Raw genomic sequence first — 16,674 nt, 5'->3', positions numbered from 1 at the left:
CTCATGATACTGGCTGACGTGGAAATTTTCTAAGGTTGCACGTTAGATCAGAGTCTGTACTAAAGATTTCAGATAAGGTACAGTAGTTCTTTTATATTACCACAAAAGCAGTGTTCTTAAGTGTGTTTATTTTTTACTTTTTAACTGTTTAATAAGGTTGGACCATTGGTATGAAAGCAGTAGTAGAAAATTGTTTCCAAGCATATCTACTCAAAATTACTTTTCTCCTAAGCTCATCATCTAAACTGTAATTTATGAATTATTCGGAGCTCATGTATTATTCAGAGCAGTTTGTTCATTGCTTGTTACTCTAAATGGAATGAGTTAGTTTGTGAAGAGCACCAAAATTCATCTCTTGGCTGCCAAAAAAATTCTAAAAATGTCTCAGTTTAAAGTGTTGAAAGGATGCCTTCAAACCAGCAGCTGAGGAGGGGGGAAACTCAGGAACATCTTTTAGTTATCTGGAATGAGCTAAGCAGTGGATGCGTGGACTTTATGTAGGAAATAAGAGTTCCATACTTCTTGATTTTAATTTTCAGAGAAAACTATAGTGCTCCAAAGATATAGTATTCAACTTTTCTTGAAGTGCTCTGCATTTCTGACAGTTTATTCCTAGTAAATAAAGATGGCAAGCATATAGAAACAACTTTCAAACTGAAGGAAAAAAGCCATTGTGTACAGATTTTTAACATACATGGTCCAAAATTCGGTAAATTCAGTTACTAGCAATGTGTCAAGCCTTAATTTTTTTTAAAAGAAGTAATAATTTCCTAAAGCAGTCCTTCTCAAACTTCATGATTCTTTATGAAACTGAATTAAGTAGTAGGCTACATTTGCAAATTCAGTGCTATCATACCCCAGTATTAAAAATGTAGAACTCTTCTGCAGTATACCTGCTATTCCTCAGAGTGACTATTAGCCCCAGGTATTCAGGTTTCTACACTGAATGTGACTCAGGAGTAAGCTTGTAAGGTGCTGTAAATTTTCATCAGGTTTGTGCAGAATAGCAGAAAACATTCCAGGTGCATAATAGCACTGATCAGAGCTATAAGAACTTGTATCCAGAGAGCTGTGACCTAGGCACAGTTCTCTTGCTAAAAATATGGGAAGATCAGTAATAGGATATGGAAAATTGAGAGATGTAGTTGGTACTCATACTCAAAATAATTCAGATGTGGCTGTGTTCTGTGAAGAAGTCTTTTACTCTTCAGAGCTGCTTTAGATGGCACTTTCAGCGTAAATACCCTAAATTATTTGAGTCAGTTTATGAAGCTTCCATGAATGCCCTCTACTGGTAGCTGCTGATACATATGCTGAAATTGAATGCTGTAACTGGATCACTTTACCAACTTGCTTGTTGCATCATTAGCGATGTCTTCAGTATGTGTGCATTTGTGTGTATATATATATGTATATATATAAAACTTGTGTGCTTATTTTAATGGATTTTAACTTAGCTCAGTTTTTTAATTTTTGCACTTTTCACATGCCTAGTGCTGATAACCCTTAGGTTGGCTTGAGACTTCCTGAATTTGCATTTCATCAGTATCTTAAGACTTTAATGTTCTTGCATCACACAAGCCTTTTAGTTGCTGCAAAAAAGTCTTTTAAGTGGTCATGATATTGCTGAGCATTTCACTCTGTAAATGCACTGAATATTCTGGGGTTTCTTATGAGACTGACTCTTGCTCTGGCAGCCCCAGGTAGAAAAAAGTTTCATAAGATTCTCCAACTAAGTTCAACGTTGTACCTGACTCTGTTGCTGCTATGCAGTTCAATGTATAGCATAGCATAGTATACCTCTGTCTGTGTGATACTCAGCTGTGCGTATGGGTAACTGTCTGAAATTGGCCGAGACAGAAAAACTACTAGAAAAAGCTATGGAGGGATATATAAATGTGATGATGGCCTGACATTGTTTTAAAATGTAGCTTCACAATTTGTAGGGTTTGTTATATCTGAAGATGATACCAGGTGCTCAAATAACTGGCCTAGAGAAATTTGCCCCCCGCTTAAATGAATATGCATTTCTTTTGGTCACCAGTTTTTTATAGCTGTCAATATTCTGTCCCTAGGATAATAGATTTCTGCAGTTTATTTTGTATGGGGAAAATATTTGGGAATTAAAGCTTCTGCACATCATTTGTGACCACATAAGCAGAAGTTTTGCATTAAAGGTATGTAACACAAAGTAAAAGTGGTTGTATGCTGAGGTTCTGGGTAGCTTACAAAAATGCTTCTATACAGCAATACATGAATTTATGATCTTACTATATAAAAGACTGCCTGCTTTGATACAATGTCTCCAATTTCCTTTGAGAGAAATAATTCAGATGGATTCTAGTAGCAATATCCATGCAGTAACATGGCAGTTAGATAAACTGGTAGTAAGAAAAATTACTCAGAGAACATCTGAGGGTTCCTGTACTCAGTGACCTACTTTTTCCATATGTTCTTAGACCCTGACAGTGTTGGCCTTCTAGATGTCCTGCAAAGTCTGCTTTTTCTCCTTGAGTCTTTGGTAGAGAGGAAAAAGAAAAGGTGTTGAGACTGAAACTGACAGAAGTTAAAATTAACGTTCTTGCAAGTGCCTTGTTAAATTTGAATTATAAAGTGTGAGTTCATTGTTCGTGTTAACTCTTGTAACTCTTTCCTTGCCCCATCAAGCAGTGAACATTTTTAGATATAAATCTACCTTAAGCTACTTAGAGGGGAAAGACAAGGAGGATGGTTATGCTACATCAAGCTTCTCTGGTAGACATATGGTAGCCTGATTGTAGCCTAAGGACCATAAAAGTAATATACCCGAGTCTACAAATGTTATACTATCCAAAGTGGGAAGTTAAGTTATCAGAAGAGTACAGGCAATTAGGGAGAAAAGGAATGAAGTATCAATTAACAGTTAAGTTTCTTTTTTTTTCTTTTTTTTTTTTTTTGAAAGTCACCATTTAAAATTCCGTTTGAATAAGATTTTTGTATAACTACAGCATTTATTGTAGAGTTGTGCTTGTGTTGCTTCTGAGAACATGCTTTAGGTAATATCATGCATTAATTGTTAACTTGCAGAGCCTTCTTGTACAAGGCATTGGTTTTCTACCAATTTTCATTGGTCATGCACATTTTGTTCAATGAGCAGTTTAAGCAGTAGAAGAAATGTGTGGTTTTGCTAATAAAGTTTTGAGAACACTGTTACATGAGAATAGGGACATAACCTGTGGTAAGTCCCATTCTATTAGATTATAACTATTGAATATTGTTTTACTTAATTATGTGTTATACATGCATCCAGGGTATTTTATATAAGATTTATGAGAGATTTATATAAGTGGAATAAATAGATTTTTGGAGCATTTTTATGCAAGTGGTTGTAGCTATCTGTCTTAAGCTTTTTTTTCCTGTCTTCTGCCTACAGTATGGATGGAGCAGATCTGTGTTTTGAAATTGTGAAGAGAGCAGATGCTGGATTTGTGTACAGTGAGGCTGTAGCCAGGTATGTATTATAATTTTAACTAATCCCACAGGATGAATGGGAGAGAATGGAATATATCGTTACACAGTCTGGTAGCTAGAAGTGGAAGTATTATAAATAATCCTGTTTCCGCAGTCTGATTATTACAGTAATTAACATAATTAAAAGTAGAATTTCAGAGCATTTTGTTATTTATTAGCTGTGTGTTTGGATGGGATTATTGAAGAAAATACTGTTAATACTTACATTCAATATTTAGTTCTCTTTCTTTGCCTTTTAATGGATCTCTCATATGGTGGTGTTAAGTGGCTTGACCTGATAGGAGTGAATTTTATTGGTCTTGCTAGGTTGAGGGTGTTTTTTTGGTTTTGTTGTTGTTTTGAGGGGTTTTTGGTGTGTTTTGAGGGGTGAGTTGTTTGTTTTGTTTTTAAGCAACCACTTCCCATGTGGTCGCTTCAACTTTTTACTTACCAGGTGAACTAAAATCAAAATGAACATAAAATTATAAAAAGACAACAAAACCCCATGTAACTAGTGTTAAATTAAATTCTTTTTTTTTTAAGTGCTTAATTCCCTTAAGTATCACTAGAACTCAGATTTGGTGGTTATATCATTTCAGTCAGATTTTATATCATCTGATGTTGTGTTAGCTGAGATTCCATACACACCATGGAGGAAAAATAAATACTGTGCCTTTTAATGAGGGGTCTCAGAAGAAGTAATGGGCTGCATCATTCCAGAAGGAGTGGAAATTATGTTGAAAGATGCAGATGGGAGACTTTTTCCTAAATCATACTGAAGAAAATCCTGGGAGAGAATTTGTGAATAGTCTGACAAAATTAACACTTTGAGAAAATACTTGCCCTGGTTTCAGTGAATATACCAGGTTCTCCTTTACATATCGCTATCACTTGAGTGCCTCTGTGAGGTATGGAAAATCCATTTATTCCTCCTAGTTATGTTATCTACTATTCTTGTACAAAATGGTGTCATTAATTTTGCTGGTGAAGAGAATGTTATTACTTAAGGATGTTACTTTTATGGTGAGAAGCAAGTGAGAGACTATGACCTTTAGGAGAAAACAGAAGAGGGAGATAGGGTTGAGGCGTGTCAGGAGGTGGCAGCAGAAAGAGTTGGGGGGGAAGGTTATTGTCTAGGAGAAACAGAATGGACAAGAAATTAAGTAAAGGTTCCAGAAGGCAGAGAGAAGAAATGAAAGATGCAAGGTAGGTATTAGAGGAACTAGGGAAGGAAAGAGGTACAAAGAAATATGGAGTGGGGTTTGGGCATAAGAGAAGCCGTAAGTATGGAGCTGATTTGGTTATCTGAGAGATTGGTGGCAGAATAATTAGAAGGATTGAGAATGTGTATGCAGGAAGGATGTCAAATACAGTGGAAGGGTGCATTTTCAGCAGGTGGGTGATCTTAAGCTGAAAGAAATTCTTATCTTAATGGCAGTAGTCTAGCAAAGGCTAACTGACATACTGAGGAAAAGTTTTGCTGGATCAGAGGGGTAAAAGTAGAATAGGAGCCCTGCCTCCCTAATTAATCAAGTTTCTACAAGTAACGTTGACAGTAACCTGAGTTACAGAATGAAGATGGCAACTAGCAACCTAGGTTTCAGCGAAGAGAACTTCAAACAGGCCAAAATCAATTATCAATAGTCATTTCTTTGTCTATATCAGGTTATTTTTGCTCAGTTTGTTGCAAAATGGAAGTTCTTTGTTTTCAGTTTTGTATCCAACTTGATGATACAGAATATTTTTTTTCTTCTCTTTTAAATCCAAGACATTGATTGTAGCATTCTAGTCAATTAAATTCTTCAGTGGGTTTTTTATATGATGCAAGAGGAGAAAGCAAGCCAGCAGAGACCATCAGATGAGGTTAAATCATCTTGTGTTAGGAGGTGTTTAAAGTAAAGTTCAATTTTAATGTGAAATTAAGAAAGTGATTAGATGTCCACAGAAACATTAATGAAAAAGAAAATTATGAGACTGGACGTAAAAAAAAATGCATTTGCGTTTACTGATGCAGGACTTTCATCAGTCCTAGTGGCATTATAATTGAGCCCAAAGCCCATGAGTTCCTGTGTTTGTTTTTCCAGACATTGTAGATTTATAGCATTATAGAATCCATGTTGGAAGAGATATCAGGGGACTGTAGTTCAACCTCCTGCTGAAAGCAGGGTCATCCTTGAATTTGGATCCTCTTGCTCAAGGCTTTTTCCACTTGGGTCTAGAAAGCCTCCAAGGATGGAGATTCTACAGCCTTCCTGGGCAGTAACCTGTTTATCTATATCCAGCTGGAACCTCCCCTCTTTCAATTTATGACCACTGTGGCTCAGTTAACAGCTTGGCTTCATCTTCTCGTTAGCTTTTCAATACCTAAGAAGAGGTTTCTATTAGGTCTCCCCTAAGCTTTCTCTTTTCTAGGCCAATCCTGTTTCCCTTAGCCTCTCATCAAAGGGGAGAAGGGGTTAGTCTGTTCCAAGTGCAGGACTTTGCATTTGTCCTAGCTGAATTTTATGAGGTTCTTGTTGGCCCATTCCTTCAGTCTGTCTAGAACCTTCTGAGGGCAGCCCTGCTCTCAGATATATGGACTGGATCCACAGCTTGGTGTCATCCAAAAACTTGATGAGGATGCATTCTGTCTCCTCTTCAAGGTCATTGGTAAAGATAAACAATATACACAAGCAAAAAAATTCAGAACTTATGACTAACCTAGAAACTTACTACATGCAAGAGAACATTAATATCTTATGAAGTATATGCATACCAAATTATAGTCAAGCCTAACCTTTTTAACTTTCTTCAGATAGTTACAAAGGAGGAAGCTTTCCAGTTTTTAAACTGATTCTACAAAATTCATTATGGCACAGAATAGTTGAGGTTGGAAGGGACCTCTGGAGATTATCTGGTCCAACCTGCCCTGCTCAAGCAGGGTAGGCTAGAGCGGGTTGTCCAGGATCATGTCCAGTTGGGTCTTGAGTATCTCCAAGGAAGGAGACTCCACAAGCTCTCTGGCAACCTGCTCCAATATTTACCTAACCTAACAGTAAAGAAGTGTTTTCCTATGTTCAGATGGAATTTCCTATGTTTCAGTTTGTGCCCATTGCATCTTGTACTGTTACACCACTGAGCAGAGTCTGGCTCCATCCTCTTGATATCCTGCCATCAGATATTTATAAGCATTGGTAAATTTCCCCCCTGAGCCTTCTCTTCTCCAGGCTGAACAGTCGCATCTCTCTTGGCCTCTCCTCATATAAGAGATGCTCCGGTGGCCCTATACTGGACTCACTGAACCCTTAGGCAGAGCATTGCCAGCAGGCTTGAAGGAGGTGACCCTTCCCCTCTACTCAGCCCTGGTGAGACCATGTTTGGAGTGCTGGTGTCCAGTTCTGGGCTTTCCAATGCAAGAGAGATGTGGATATACTGGAGCGAGTTCAGCGTAGGGCCACAAAGATTATAAAATGATTAGCACATCTCTCAAAAAGGGGAGGCTGTGCGAGCTGGGACTGTTACGCTTCTCAGTGATGCTCAGTGACAGAAAGAGAGGCAATAGGCACAAACTGAAGGTCAGGAAATTCCATCTACACTTTTTGGGAGGTGGGGGGAGGGTGATTGAACACTGGAGAAGTTAGCTCAGAGAGGTTGTGGAGTCTCCATTCCTGGACACAGACAAAACCCAACTGGACATGGTCCTGAGCAACCTGATCTAGTTGACCTTGATTTGAGCAGGGGGGTTGGACTAGATTATCTCCAGAGGACCCTTCCATCCTCAATGATTCTGCGATCCTATCATTTTTTTCCCAGGGAACTCTGCCTTTGCAGAATTATTCCATAATAAAATTGTTTTAATAGAAGATATTATCCTTTTTACTTTCATTATCAGTTTTCCATTATCATTTAGTTTTTTGTATCATTCCTTCTTCACTTATAGATTTTCTGTGTATCATTCAACAACAACATTCTTTGTCATCTTGCAATAAGTGGAAATAAGTGATTTTCACAATAAAAAATAAAACTTCAAGACCATATCTTTTCTAATAATAACTTCTGTTTTATAGTAAATTTGTAAGTATGTGAATTTTCCATTTAAAAATTCTATTGTGTCATTCTGAGTAAAAAGCAGAATTGGTTATAGATTTTTCATGCAAAATTTCTTTTGGCCAGAAACAAAATCTTTTTACCAGTATACAATTCTGTGCATGTGCATTAGTAGCCCAATGACAGTTTACTGTACATGGTAGAAGAGTGTCAACAAGAGAGGTAGAGAGATGATCCTAATATAGTCAGTAGTCTGTTAGGGGCTTCTTTAGATGCACGGGGGGAAAGAAGTTGGTCTTTCATCCGCCTCAGGCAAGTCAAAGTCTTGATTCTGTCCCTCCTACATCTATCAAGCACCCATAGTCATTTTTTCCTTTCTATGTTTCATTATAAAAAAAATTTGAGAGTTCCTGGGGTTTTCGTCATGTGAAACAAAATTATTGAATATTTCAAACCTTTACATAATAGAAAATACAGATTTTCTTCCATAATTTTCCTTCAGCTTCAATCAGAATAGCCCTCAAACTTTAGATTTTTATTATTCATTATTATAAACACAGCCCCCATGCTACTGCATTAAGTATATTTCTAATAGGAAATTGGTCCTTTATACAGTTGGACTCTTAAAACTTGGTTTGTTGTACGTGTATAATAACTTTTCCTGCAGGTTTGTCATGTATGATATGTTTGGTTTTCACAGTCATTACATGAGACAGATATTGGAAGCTCTGCGTTACTGTCATGATAATAACATAATTCACAGGGATGTGAAGGTAAGGCTTTTTTTTTTTTTTCCCTCCCCTCACCATAATAATACGAGCTACCCAAATTTTGATAACTTTTGTAATTTAGAGGAAGATGGGAACAGTATTTATGGGAACCCTATCTATTGAATGTATGTGCTTACTTTTATTGTGTCATGTGAAATTAAAGTCTATGGCTAATTCTGTCAAGAAGGAACATTTAGGAGGTACATATGCATTTGACTGCAGCTTACTCTGAAAGTCGATTTGATTTCTAAATTTTGAATGTTCGTATGATATCTGCTTACATTTCTTTTCTTGTTGGTATAAATTAATTGCGTAAATTAAACTGGTATTGGTGGATTAATGACATCATTTTGACAGCATAATGACAATATTCAGCCAAACTAAACCTCCAGAGAGGTGTGTTCATGCTTAAATGCTACAATATTCATAGTATTACCTACTTTTGCCAACAGTTTCCAGACATTTATTATATTGAAAACTTCTCTAATACAATCAAGTTTGGGAGGAGAAATACAGTCTTTAAGAAGTTTATGTACATACAGTCTTTGAGTTAGTGATTTTTGTACTATTTTCTTGAATATTTATGGTACTGTACTGTAATGGAAATAGTTGGGAGTTTTAATCTAACCATTTGGGTTTGACTCTCTTGAATTTGAATACATATTCCTTGTAAATGTCAGTCTCTGAGATAGCTGTTCCAGCTTGGTTTCTGGAAGAGTTTGTTTCTGTCCAAATTGAGTCAAGTACAATAGCAATTAATGAAAAATCTAACGAGGACTGATGGTGCATTCTGAGAAATGAAGCTCAGGTTCTAGTGAACAGAGACGACAGAGAGGGTGAGGTATGCTTCATGCATCCTACAGGTGATCTCTATGGGCATTGAACTGATGGTTTACTTTTAAGCAGTCATTTGGTCTCAAGTATGCAGGCATTGTAGACCTTTCACCAGTTCCTTTTTTCTTTCCTTTTTTTTTCCCTTTCCCTCCAAAACTAAGAAAATCATTCCACATAGTAGAGTTTTGTTTTAAGTTTGTTTGGTATCTTAAAAGTTTGGGTCATTTCTTACAGCAAGAGCTTCTAAAGGCATCCTCTTAGTCACTGATTGAATGTCTGGTCTTGTTTTGTCTTGAAGGTTCTAGGTTCTTTTAACAGTTTACATAGGACATGTTTGACACCACATGAGAATTTTAGAATGAACAAAATCTTTACATTGCTTTGGCATCCTGAAAGCTACATCTGTTTTTGTTGGACCATGTTCTTCAACAAAAATAAATTTCAGTTTCAAGGGCCTCATTTAGTAGAACAGGAATTTATTTTGCAGCTTATCTAGGTTTAAACTTTAAAAACAATGTTTTTTTATTAAATACCCTCCTTTGGAAATAAAACTGTTTGATTACATGAGTGAGTACAAATTTTTAGTTTTTCTGTCTGAAGTGAACGTGACTTTATACACACACACACACACACACACACACACACACACACACCAGATAATGTTTAATCTTGACAACAGCTGTGTGGAAATACTTTAACCATGGGTTTGGGTGTAGAGCATTATTAAGTTAATTGCAGTATCCCAGCTCTAGATGTCACTGTAGATGTTGTTTTAAAAGGAAGTAGTCTAACTGACCAATTTCCAAATTATCTGAGTAGATGAAAGGAGTTAGATTAGGAATACTTCAGTCTGCTATATTCTGATTCCAGAGGCTTCACCAGACTTCTGTAAATGACAAGATCTACCAGAGCCTCTGGACCTCTTTGACTGCAGCCTATGACAAACTCCCATATGCTCTTAGTCTCACCTCCTATGCCAGAACCAAAGCATGAAAAACTTTCTCTAGATGGCTTCTGGTTGTCTTAATTTCCTTCAGTTATCTGTGAAACCAGACATTTCTTGAGTTTCTTTATAGCTCTTTTTTTTTTTTTTTTTAATGACAACTGTACCTTTGCTTCATCTTCACTTATTGTGATGCTGCATTCATCCACTGCTTGGAAGTTGCATCTTATTATAACTAAAGCAGAAAATCCTAATGCAGGAGGGTGGAAAACTCAAGGCAACTATGCATCAGAACCATAAATCTCAGGAACATTTGTCTTTATCACTACATTTTACTCCTAGTATGCCAACTTGATAAAACAGGATTCAGCCATTCTCTTTATTCTTTCAAGACCTTGCTGTGTCAGAAATATCCAAAAGAGAGCTTCAGAAAGTAGCAACACTGAAATGGTCTTTTTTGATACAAAATGTTCTTACAGAAAAGTTTGTATGCAGAATTGTGCTTATGTAAAAGAACAAAAAAGAGGAGTAGGAATAATGTGGGTCTGAAATGAAATGTTTGTTCTTCTGTGCTAAAAGCCACATGAGACTTTGAGTACTATTTGTCACAGAAGTCAGCCACTTTCTCTGGAGCAGTCAGTATTACACAATAATGCAGATATTTCATTAAAATCATTATTAAAAAGTGATGAGTGGTTAAAGACAGGTTAAAGAAATAGGAAAAAAATGGCCCCTCTCTTCCTTCGGTATCTCCACCTCTACTATATTCTCTCCTGCATGATAGCATTTTCGCTTACTTCACCTACAGGAATAAGAAAACAAGAAATTAGTTTAACTTGGCTGCACCAAAGTGGCTTTTCTCAGGAGGTCAGATAAACGTGCCTCTTAACATAAATACAGTTGAAGATAGTTGCCATGTATATGACAATCTATCTATTGAAGACACTAACACATACCTCAGGATTTAATAAAACTAAAGACAAGTCACCAAAATGTGCTCTAGAGTTGGAATCTTTCTTCAGGAAAAAGAAAAAGTAATAATATATCTCTACAATTTTTAACTATAAGACATATCACTAATTATTGAACTTCCTTAAGCTCTATGCTGTAGAATTTTTTAAATAATGATTTGAAAAGCTGAAAGTGGCACTCTTGTTATAAATAAATGAACTTGAATGTTTCCAGTCCCTATGACACTTAATGTGATGTTAGACTACCTAAAGCTACACTGTGGATTTTTTGAAGTCACATTTGGTCAGTATTGAACATTTTGAGCTGTTAAGTTCTTAGCGTCTGGGAAAAACAGCTTTACCTTGTCTTGGCAGTTTCACCAACTTGCCTGTTAGCAAGTCATTAAACTTACTGATATTGTTAGATGACTTTTGTGCTAGTTATTGAAAGCAGAATGTGATTCACCTTAAGACTATTTTTAAGAATTATATAAGTTATAAAATTTTTCTGTAAAAAGTGCATTTCTTTCACCTCCATTTTTGCAATAGCTTATCAGTAAAATATTAAGAGACTTTACAGTCTTTGATATGTCAACCTATATTGTGATGCCTGTATAATACCTTTTAATATAAGTGATACAAGAGAATTTAATCACATCAAGAGCTTTAGTAATCTAGGTTTTTATCCTTTGATCACATCAAATAGTGGAACGTCGGTCACATGATTTCCATGTAGTTTGAGAGCTTGTATGTGTTCATGTGATGAATAAAATAACTAATGTGCAACTATAGTCACTCAAGCTTGTTGACTAAATGTAAAGATACAAGACTTTAGTCGTAGGCTTATCTCAGTAGGCATGAAAGTTTGTTTCCAACACATGATCAGCTAAGATCAGATTCTATCTTTTCTGTTTTTAAGATTCAATTCAGTATAAGAACACTTTTTCCAGAGAGTAGGACTAAGCATTATGCACTGTTGTGTGTCATGTGCAAATCTCAGTTGGTGCAGGTGACTTGAGACTTGACCTGCCAGTAGATTTACATGTTGATTTATGTGCTATATGTAACTGAATTAAGCATGCAAATTCTCAGAGCACAGTCGGTTAACTCTTCTATCTTTCATTGTCTAAGCTAATTGTAGTCAGGCACCTAAGTTTTTGCCAGTGAAGTTCAAGGCTCTTATACCTCTGCTTTTAGGTATACCTAGAGACTGAGTAAAGCTTGTACGTGTGGGGGGGTGGGGGGGAAGGGTGTGCATGTATATGTTTATTCATTTATGTGTGTGTTTATGTATGCATATATATATTGAAACATATGTAAAATAGTCTGGATAGAAGCTGTTGTTTAATACCATTTTCTCTTTTCAATCTTTGAGTAACAAAACGAGATGTGTTGAATGTCACTTTTCTGTTTTATACTTTCTGGGGGCAAATAGTAACAGCTGGCCTTTTTTATGTGTTCTCTAGTTTAGGTCTTTGAGATCCAGTAGGCATCTGGTCTGTGTGGATTTTGTTATATACCCAATTATTAAAAGAATATTAAGGTTCCAAAATGAATGGCAGAGATAGAATTAGGGTTTCCTATCTAGTTTTGATGCATCTTCTTCTGAATATTTCTTCTGAAATAATCCTCACATACTGTGTTTTTCTGAGGAACGTTCCCTTATTCAACACTGAGTTAAAAGAGGCTCCAAGAATATGATATTCACTATTTTTTTTTACCTCAATATTCTAGGTGTTTGGCCTAGATTTTTGTGTTTCCTGCCCTAGAAATGAATTCCTGTGTTTTGTTCATATAATTTACAAGTCACCTGCTAACTTTGAGTTAGCATAGGGATGTCTGAGCAGTGCCAGAAGTTTAGCATGAGCTGTGTTTTGCTGAAGTATTTCTCTGCCTCCGTCTGGACTCTCTGTTTTGGGGGATTTTTCCTCCCTGAACTATTCCGTTAAATGCTGGAGTAATGTATTACTTGATTTGTAGTTTCTCAAATTGCCTGTAATGCACAAAAGCTTTTTCAGTAGTTAAGAAAAAAAATCAAGAAAAACTGTGATGCAATTCAAAAATTTAAAGGAGATATCATACCGGAAAAAAGTAAAAGTTTATGTCATTTCATCATCCTAAGTAGAAATTGCGGAGTGGGATTTCACTAAGAATCTGTCTCAAATTTGCATTTGATTGCTAGTTTCCAAAGTTTCACCCATCTTCTTGTCTTTTTGATAGTTACAGCACTGGGGAACAAGTGTCTGTGACTAGAAGAGTGGAAAAAGAATGACTTGAGCCTATACTACCACTAAAAACTCTGTATTGAGAATTGCATCCTCAGGCACCCTGCCGAGATATCCTGTGAACCACATTCATTATAAAATGAATTTAAGGAAGGACAGAAGTTGTGGGTGCTTGTTTGGATCTGTGCAACAGAAGCACAATGATTCTAAACTGGTTTGCTTACCCAAACATACTGCTACCAGTCTAGAAGGAGTAATCTAAGCAACAGTGTGCTGTCATGAAGACTTAAACTGCTCAGTTTAGTCCTGGTTTAGGGATCTTGCCATTGGCTGTGTTGCACAGTAAAACATACACCCACACGAACCACTTTTCCATGCTCATAAGCTCTGTTCCTAGAGCAGTGTTCCTCCAGGACTTTGTAGAATTACTCCCTGGAGCTGCCCACTTAAGGTTTTTTCCCTAAGTCATTTGACAAACATCGCATGAGAATACTGTAAAAGAAGTTAACACCAAATTTTGTTCTCATAGGTAACACTGTATTAAATAAAATACTACGTTCCTGTGACTTTCTGTCTTTTTCATTTGCGTGTTTATTGAACTTCTGCAGAATATGAAGCGGGTGTCAGATGATATGCTGTCTTAGGGTCATTCCTGGGGAAGTTCATGCCTGCTGACAGTAGGATAGGGGACCTAGCATTTTGTGGCACCGTATGCCAATCTGATGAGTCAGTTTAGTGTACGTGTCATGGAACTAGTAGAGTACTGAAGACAGAATTGCTCACTAAATTTTATTATTCAATTTTGGACAAGTGACTGGACTTCTTAGAATACCTAGTGTTCTATAGCACCGTCTATGCTCAGTGGACAATTCCTTTTGATCTCAGTTGCAGAGAAAAGTCAAGAAGGGAAAAGACCATTAATTAATCCTAAGTGCCTTCCACAGAATTGATTAAAATACCTACTTTAGTCATCAGGATATTCTAACTTCCCAGCAAAGAAAAAAAAGAAAAGAAAAAAAAACTCTTGTACTTCAAACTCCTAATAAACAAACAACTGTATTTGTTGTTTGTTTATTATTATATTTTGTATACCAGTAAGGGATAATAAGCATTTATGCCTTCCTAATTAAACCATAGAATTTACCTAACAAGAGTAGCCTGTGTGTAGGAATTCTGTGAATTTTTTTTTTAACTCAGATAGTACCAGACATTAGAAATAAGTGCATGTATGCATTTCATCCTTTTTTTTTTCTTAATGTAATTTCAGTAACACTCTGAACTCATGATAGGAAATGCCAGAGCAGGATGATAAATGAATTAAATCTTAACTCTGAGATTTCTGCAATTTTAATACCAAGCTATAAAAAAGCTCTTTCTGTGAAGGCTAGAATAAAAAATAAATAAGTGCATAATTTACATAGGGTTACATTACACATAGGGTTTTACCCCCAAGAAAACAGTTACTATAGCAAAACCCTAATATCATGGACATAAGTGAACAATAACATTTCTCATTAAGAACTTTCCTTTGCACTCCAAAGAATTTCAGCATGTCTTGTGATGCATTCCCCATTAAAAAAAAAAAAAAAAGGAATCAGCCTTCTAGTCAAATACTTCTGAACAAAAAATACATGTTGAATGTGTTTTTTAGTTCTTTGCTATCTTTCTTTTGCTTTCCTTAGGTCTTTGATAAAAAGTTTAGCCAGTCCAGAGAAAACATCTGTGCTTTATTCTGTCCTATTCTTTGATATGAAGGAAGCTCCTGTCTGAAAGCTGGGAATATGGATGATGAAAGAGAGCTATGTCCTCAACTTCAGCCTAGTTTCAGCCTTCTTCCCTGACTATTTAGATAGAAAACACTGTTCATATGTCAAATGGAAAATATAATGTCTTTGCTTTGCATGGATAAAATGATAGTACACAGCTGAGCGTATAAATTACTTGGATTCATTTGGATGTACATGTAGGATTTACGTCTGATGTTGATGTAGCAAGCAAGATCATTTAAAAAATAATACAAGTAACATTTTATCATTTTATTTAAATACTTATTTCACATAGAAGTCTTGTTAAAATGAGTTTATTCTTAGTTATATTCCGCTGGCTTCTTTCCATCTTCCTTCCTATTTGAGGGGGTCTCTTCAGTAAAAATATCAGCTGTACGTTTGTGGTGTTTTGATGTGGGTTTTCTAAACAGGCCATACAGACTTTTCTTAAATGTTTTGTCTAGCAAAAGGGTTATAAGTGGATCTAAGCTACTCTTAGCAGCCGCAAGACAAGTAAGGAAATTTTTAATTTCCACTAGATAGTTTAACCTTTGGCAGTCTTTGTTTGTAAGCAGAACATAAAAAAGTGGCCTGAAAATGTGATATGGAAGAAAGCAGACAATTAATATTATCTGGATGACAAGAATATTTCTTTTGACTGTTCTATAAACTAGATGTTTCTTTCCAATGCAGGTATTTTTTTGTATTTTACTCAGATGTCTGGTAAGCGAATAGTATGACATCAATACTGTTATAAAAGATACAAAAAAACATGCAGTAGCAACAGAAGCTGCAATCTTTGTGGTATATTCACCAGATTCTACCTTGATATTATAACATTTGTGAAGTTCTTGTGCAGGCTTTACCTCGGCATCATACGTTATAGCTATTACAGTTACGCACACCACAGTAAGCCATATAGTGATACACAAGTGTTTAGCAAATTTTGGCTGCCGAAACTTGTCAAGTACACATCTGTAAAAGCTTTCATTAACTGTCTGAGGGTATTGTGTGAGGTCATTACTTTTCTTCAGTGTTGCATACTGACTTAGAGCAGTCGAACATAAAATTGTAATGGTTACATACATACTGACGTGCATAATGAGAGTTCCAAGGTGATTTGCTATTCTACATACTGCAGAATCATATGTCCATTGATACCCACTTGCAAAGTAGGCAGCCAGAAAAGGCATAGTACTACATATGAGTAAATTTGCAGCGACAAGATTTGCCAGGTAAATGTATTGTGTTCTTTTTGTAGGTGCTTGCCTTGAAAATATCCAGGCAGAGAGAATATTTCCAAAACTGCCAGTAATAAATAGGAAAGAGTAGATGACTGGTAGAGCTATAGTAGTAGCTAACGATGGCTGAAGACATGTTGAATTTCTCATTTATGCCAGTTTTTCTTGAATGAATGGTCAGAGCTGAAACACAATTGAACAGATTATTTTTTTGTAATGTGCATCTAACATCTCTTTTACTTCTTGTTTGTATTTTAACTGTTCCTTTTTCTCCCCTACTTTTCAGTATTACTAACTCCTGTTTGGCCAGCCTGAATTTGCATGATGTTACTCTTTGGGCATTTTTTCACTGACAGATTTTACATAAAAAGCTGGCACATATCAAAACCCCAAGATTTTATACGCATAGAGTCTGATAACATAAATGAGG

At 36.1% G+C, this 16,674-nt stretch overlaps 2 protein-coding genes across 6 annotated transcripts in view; one reads left to right on the top strand and one right to left on the bottom strand.

Annotated features, from left to right (window-relative positions):
- Positions 1-16,674, top strand: part of CASK (calcium/calmodulin dependent serine protein kinase) — a 235,665-nt gene that overhangs the window by 100,065 nt on the left and 118,926 nt on the right. For all 5 annotated transcript variants that reach the window (XM_067297866.1, XM_013941692.2, XM_067297852.1 and 2 more), the window contains exons 4-5: positions 3,413-3,490; positions 8,216-8,288. In XM_067297866.1, the coding sequence (XP_067153967.1) occupies positions 3,413-3,490; positions 8,216-8,288 (151 nt within the window). The remainder of the gene's footprint in view (positions 1-3,412; positions 3,491-8,215; positions 8,289-16,674) is intronic.
- Positions 15,324-16,394, bottom strand: GPR82 (G protein-coupled receptor 82). The gene has a single exon (XM_067289434.1). The coding sequence runs from the start codon at positions 16,392-16,394 to the stop codon at positions 15,324-15,326; it is 1,071 nt and encodes a 356-aa protein (XP_067145535.1).

Source organism: Apteryx mantelli, chromosome 1 (assembly GCF_036417845.1).
Source record: "Apteryx mantelli isolate bAptMan1 chromosome 1, bAptMan1.hap1, whole genome shotgun sequence".
NCBI lineage: Eukaryota > Metazoa > Chordata > Aves > Apterygiformes > Apterygidae > Apteryx > Apteryx mantelli.
The sequence above is the reverse complement of the archived record's forward strand: the minus strand, read 5'-3'. Positions and strand labels throughout refer to the sequence as shown.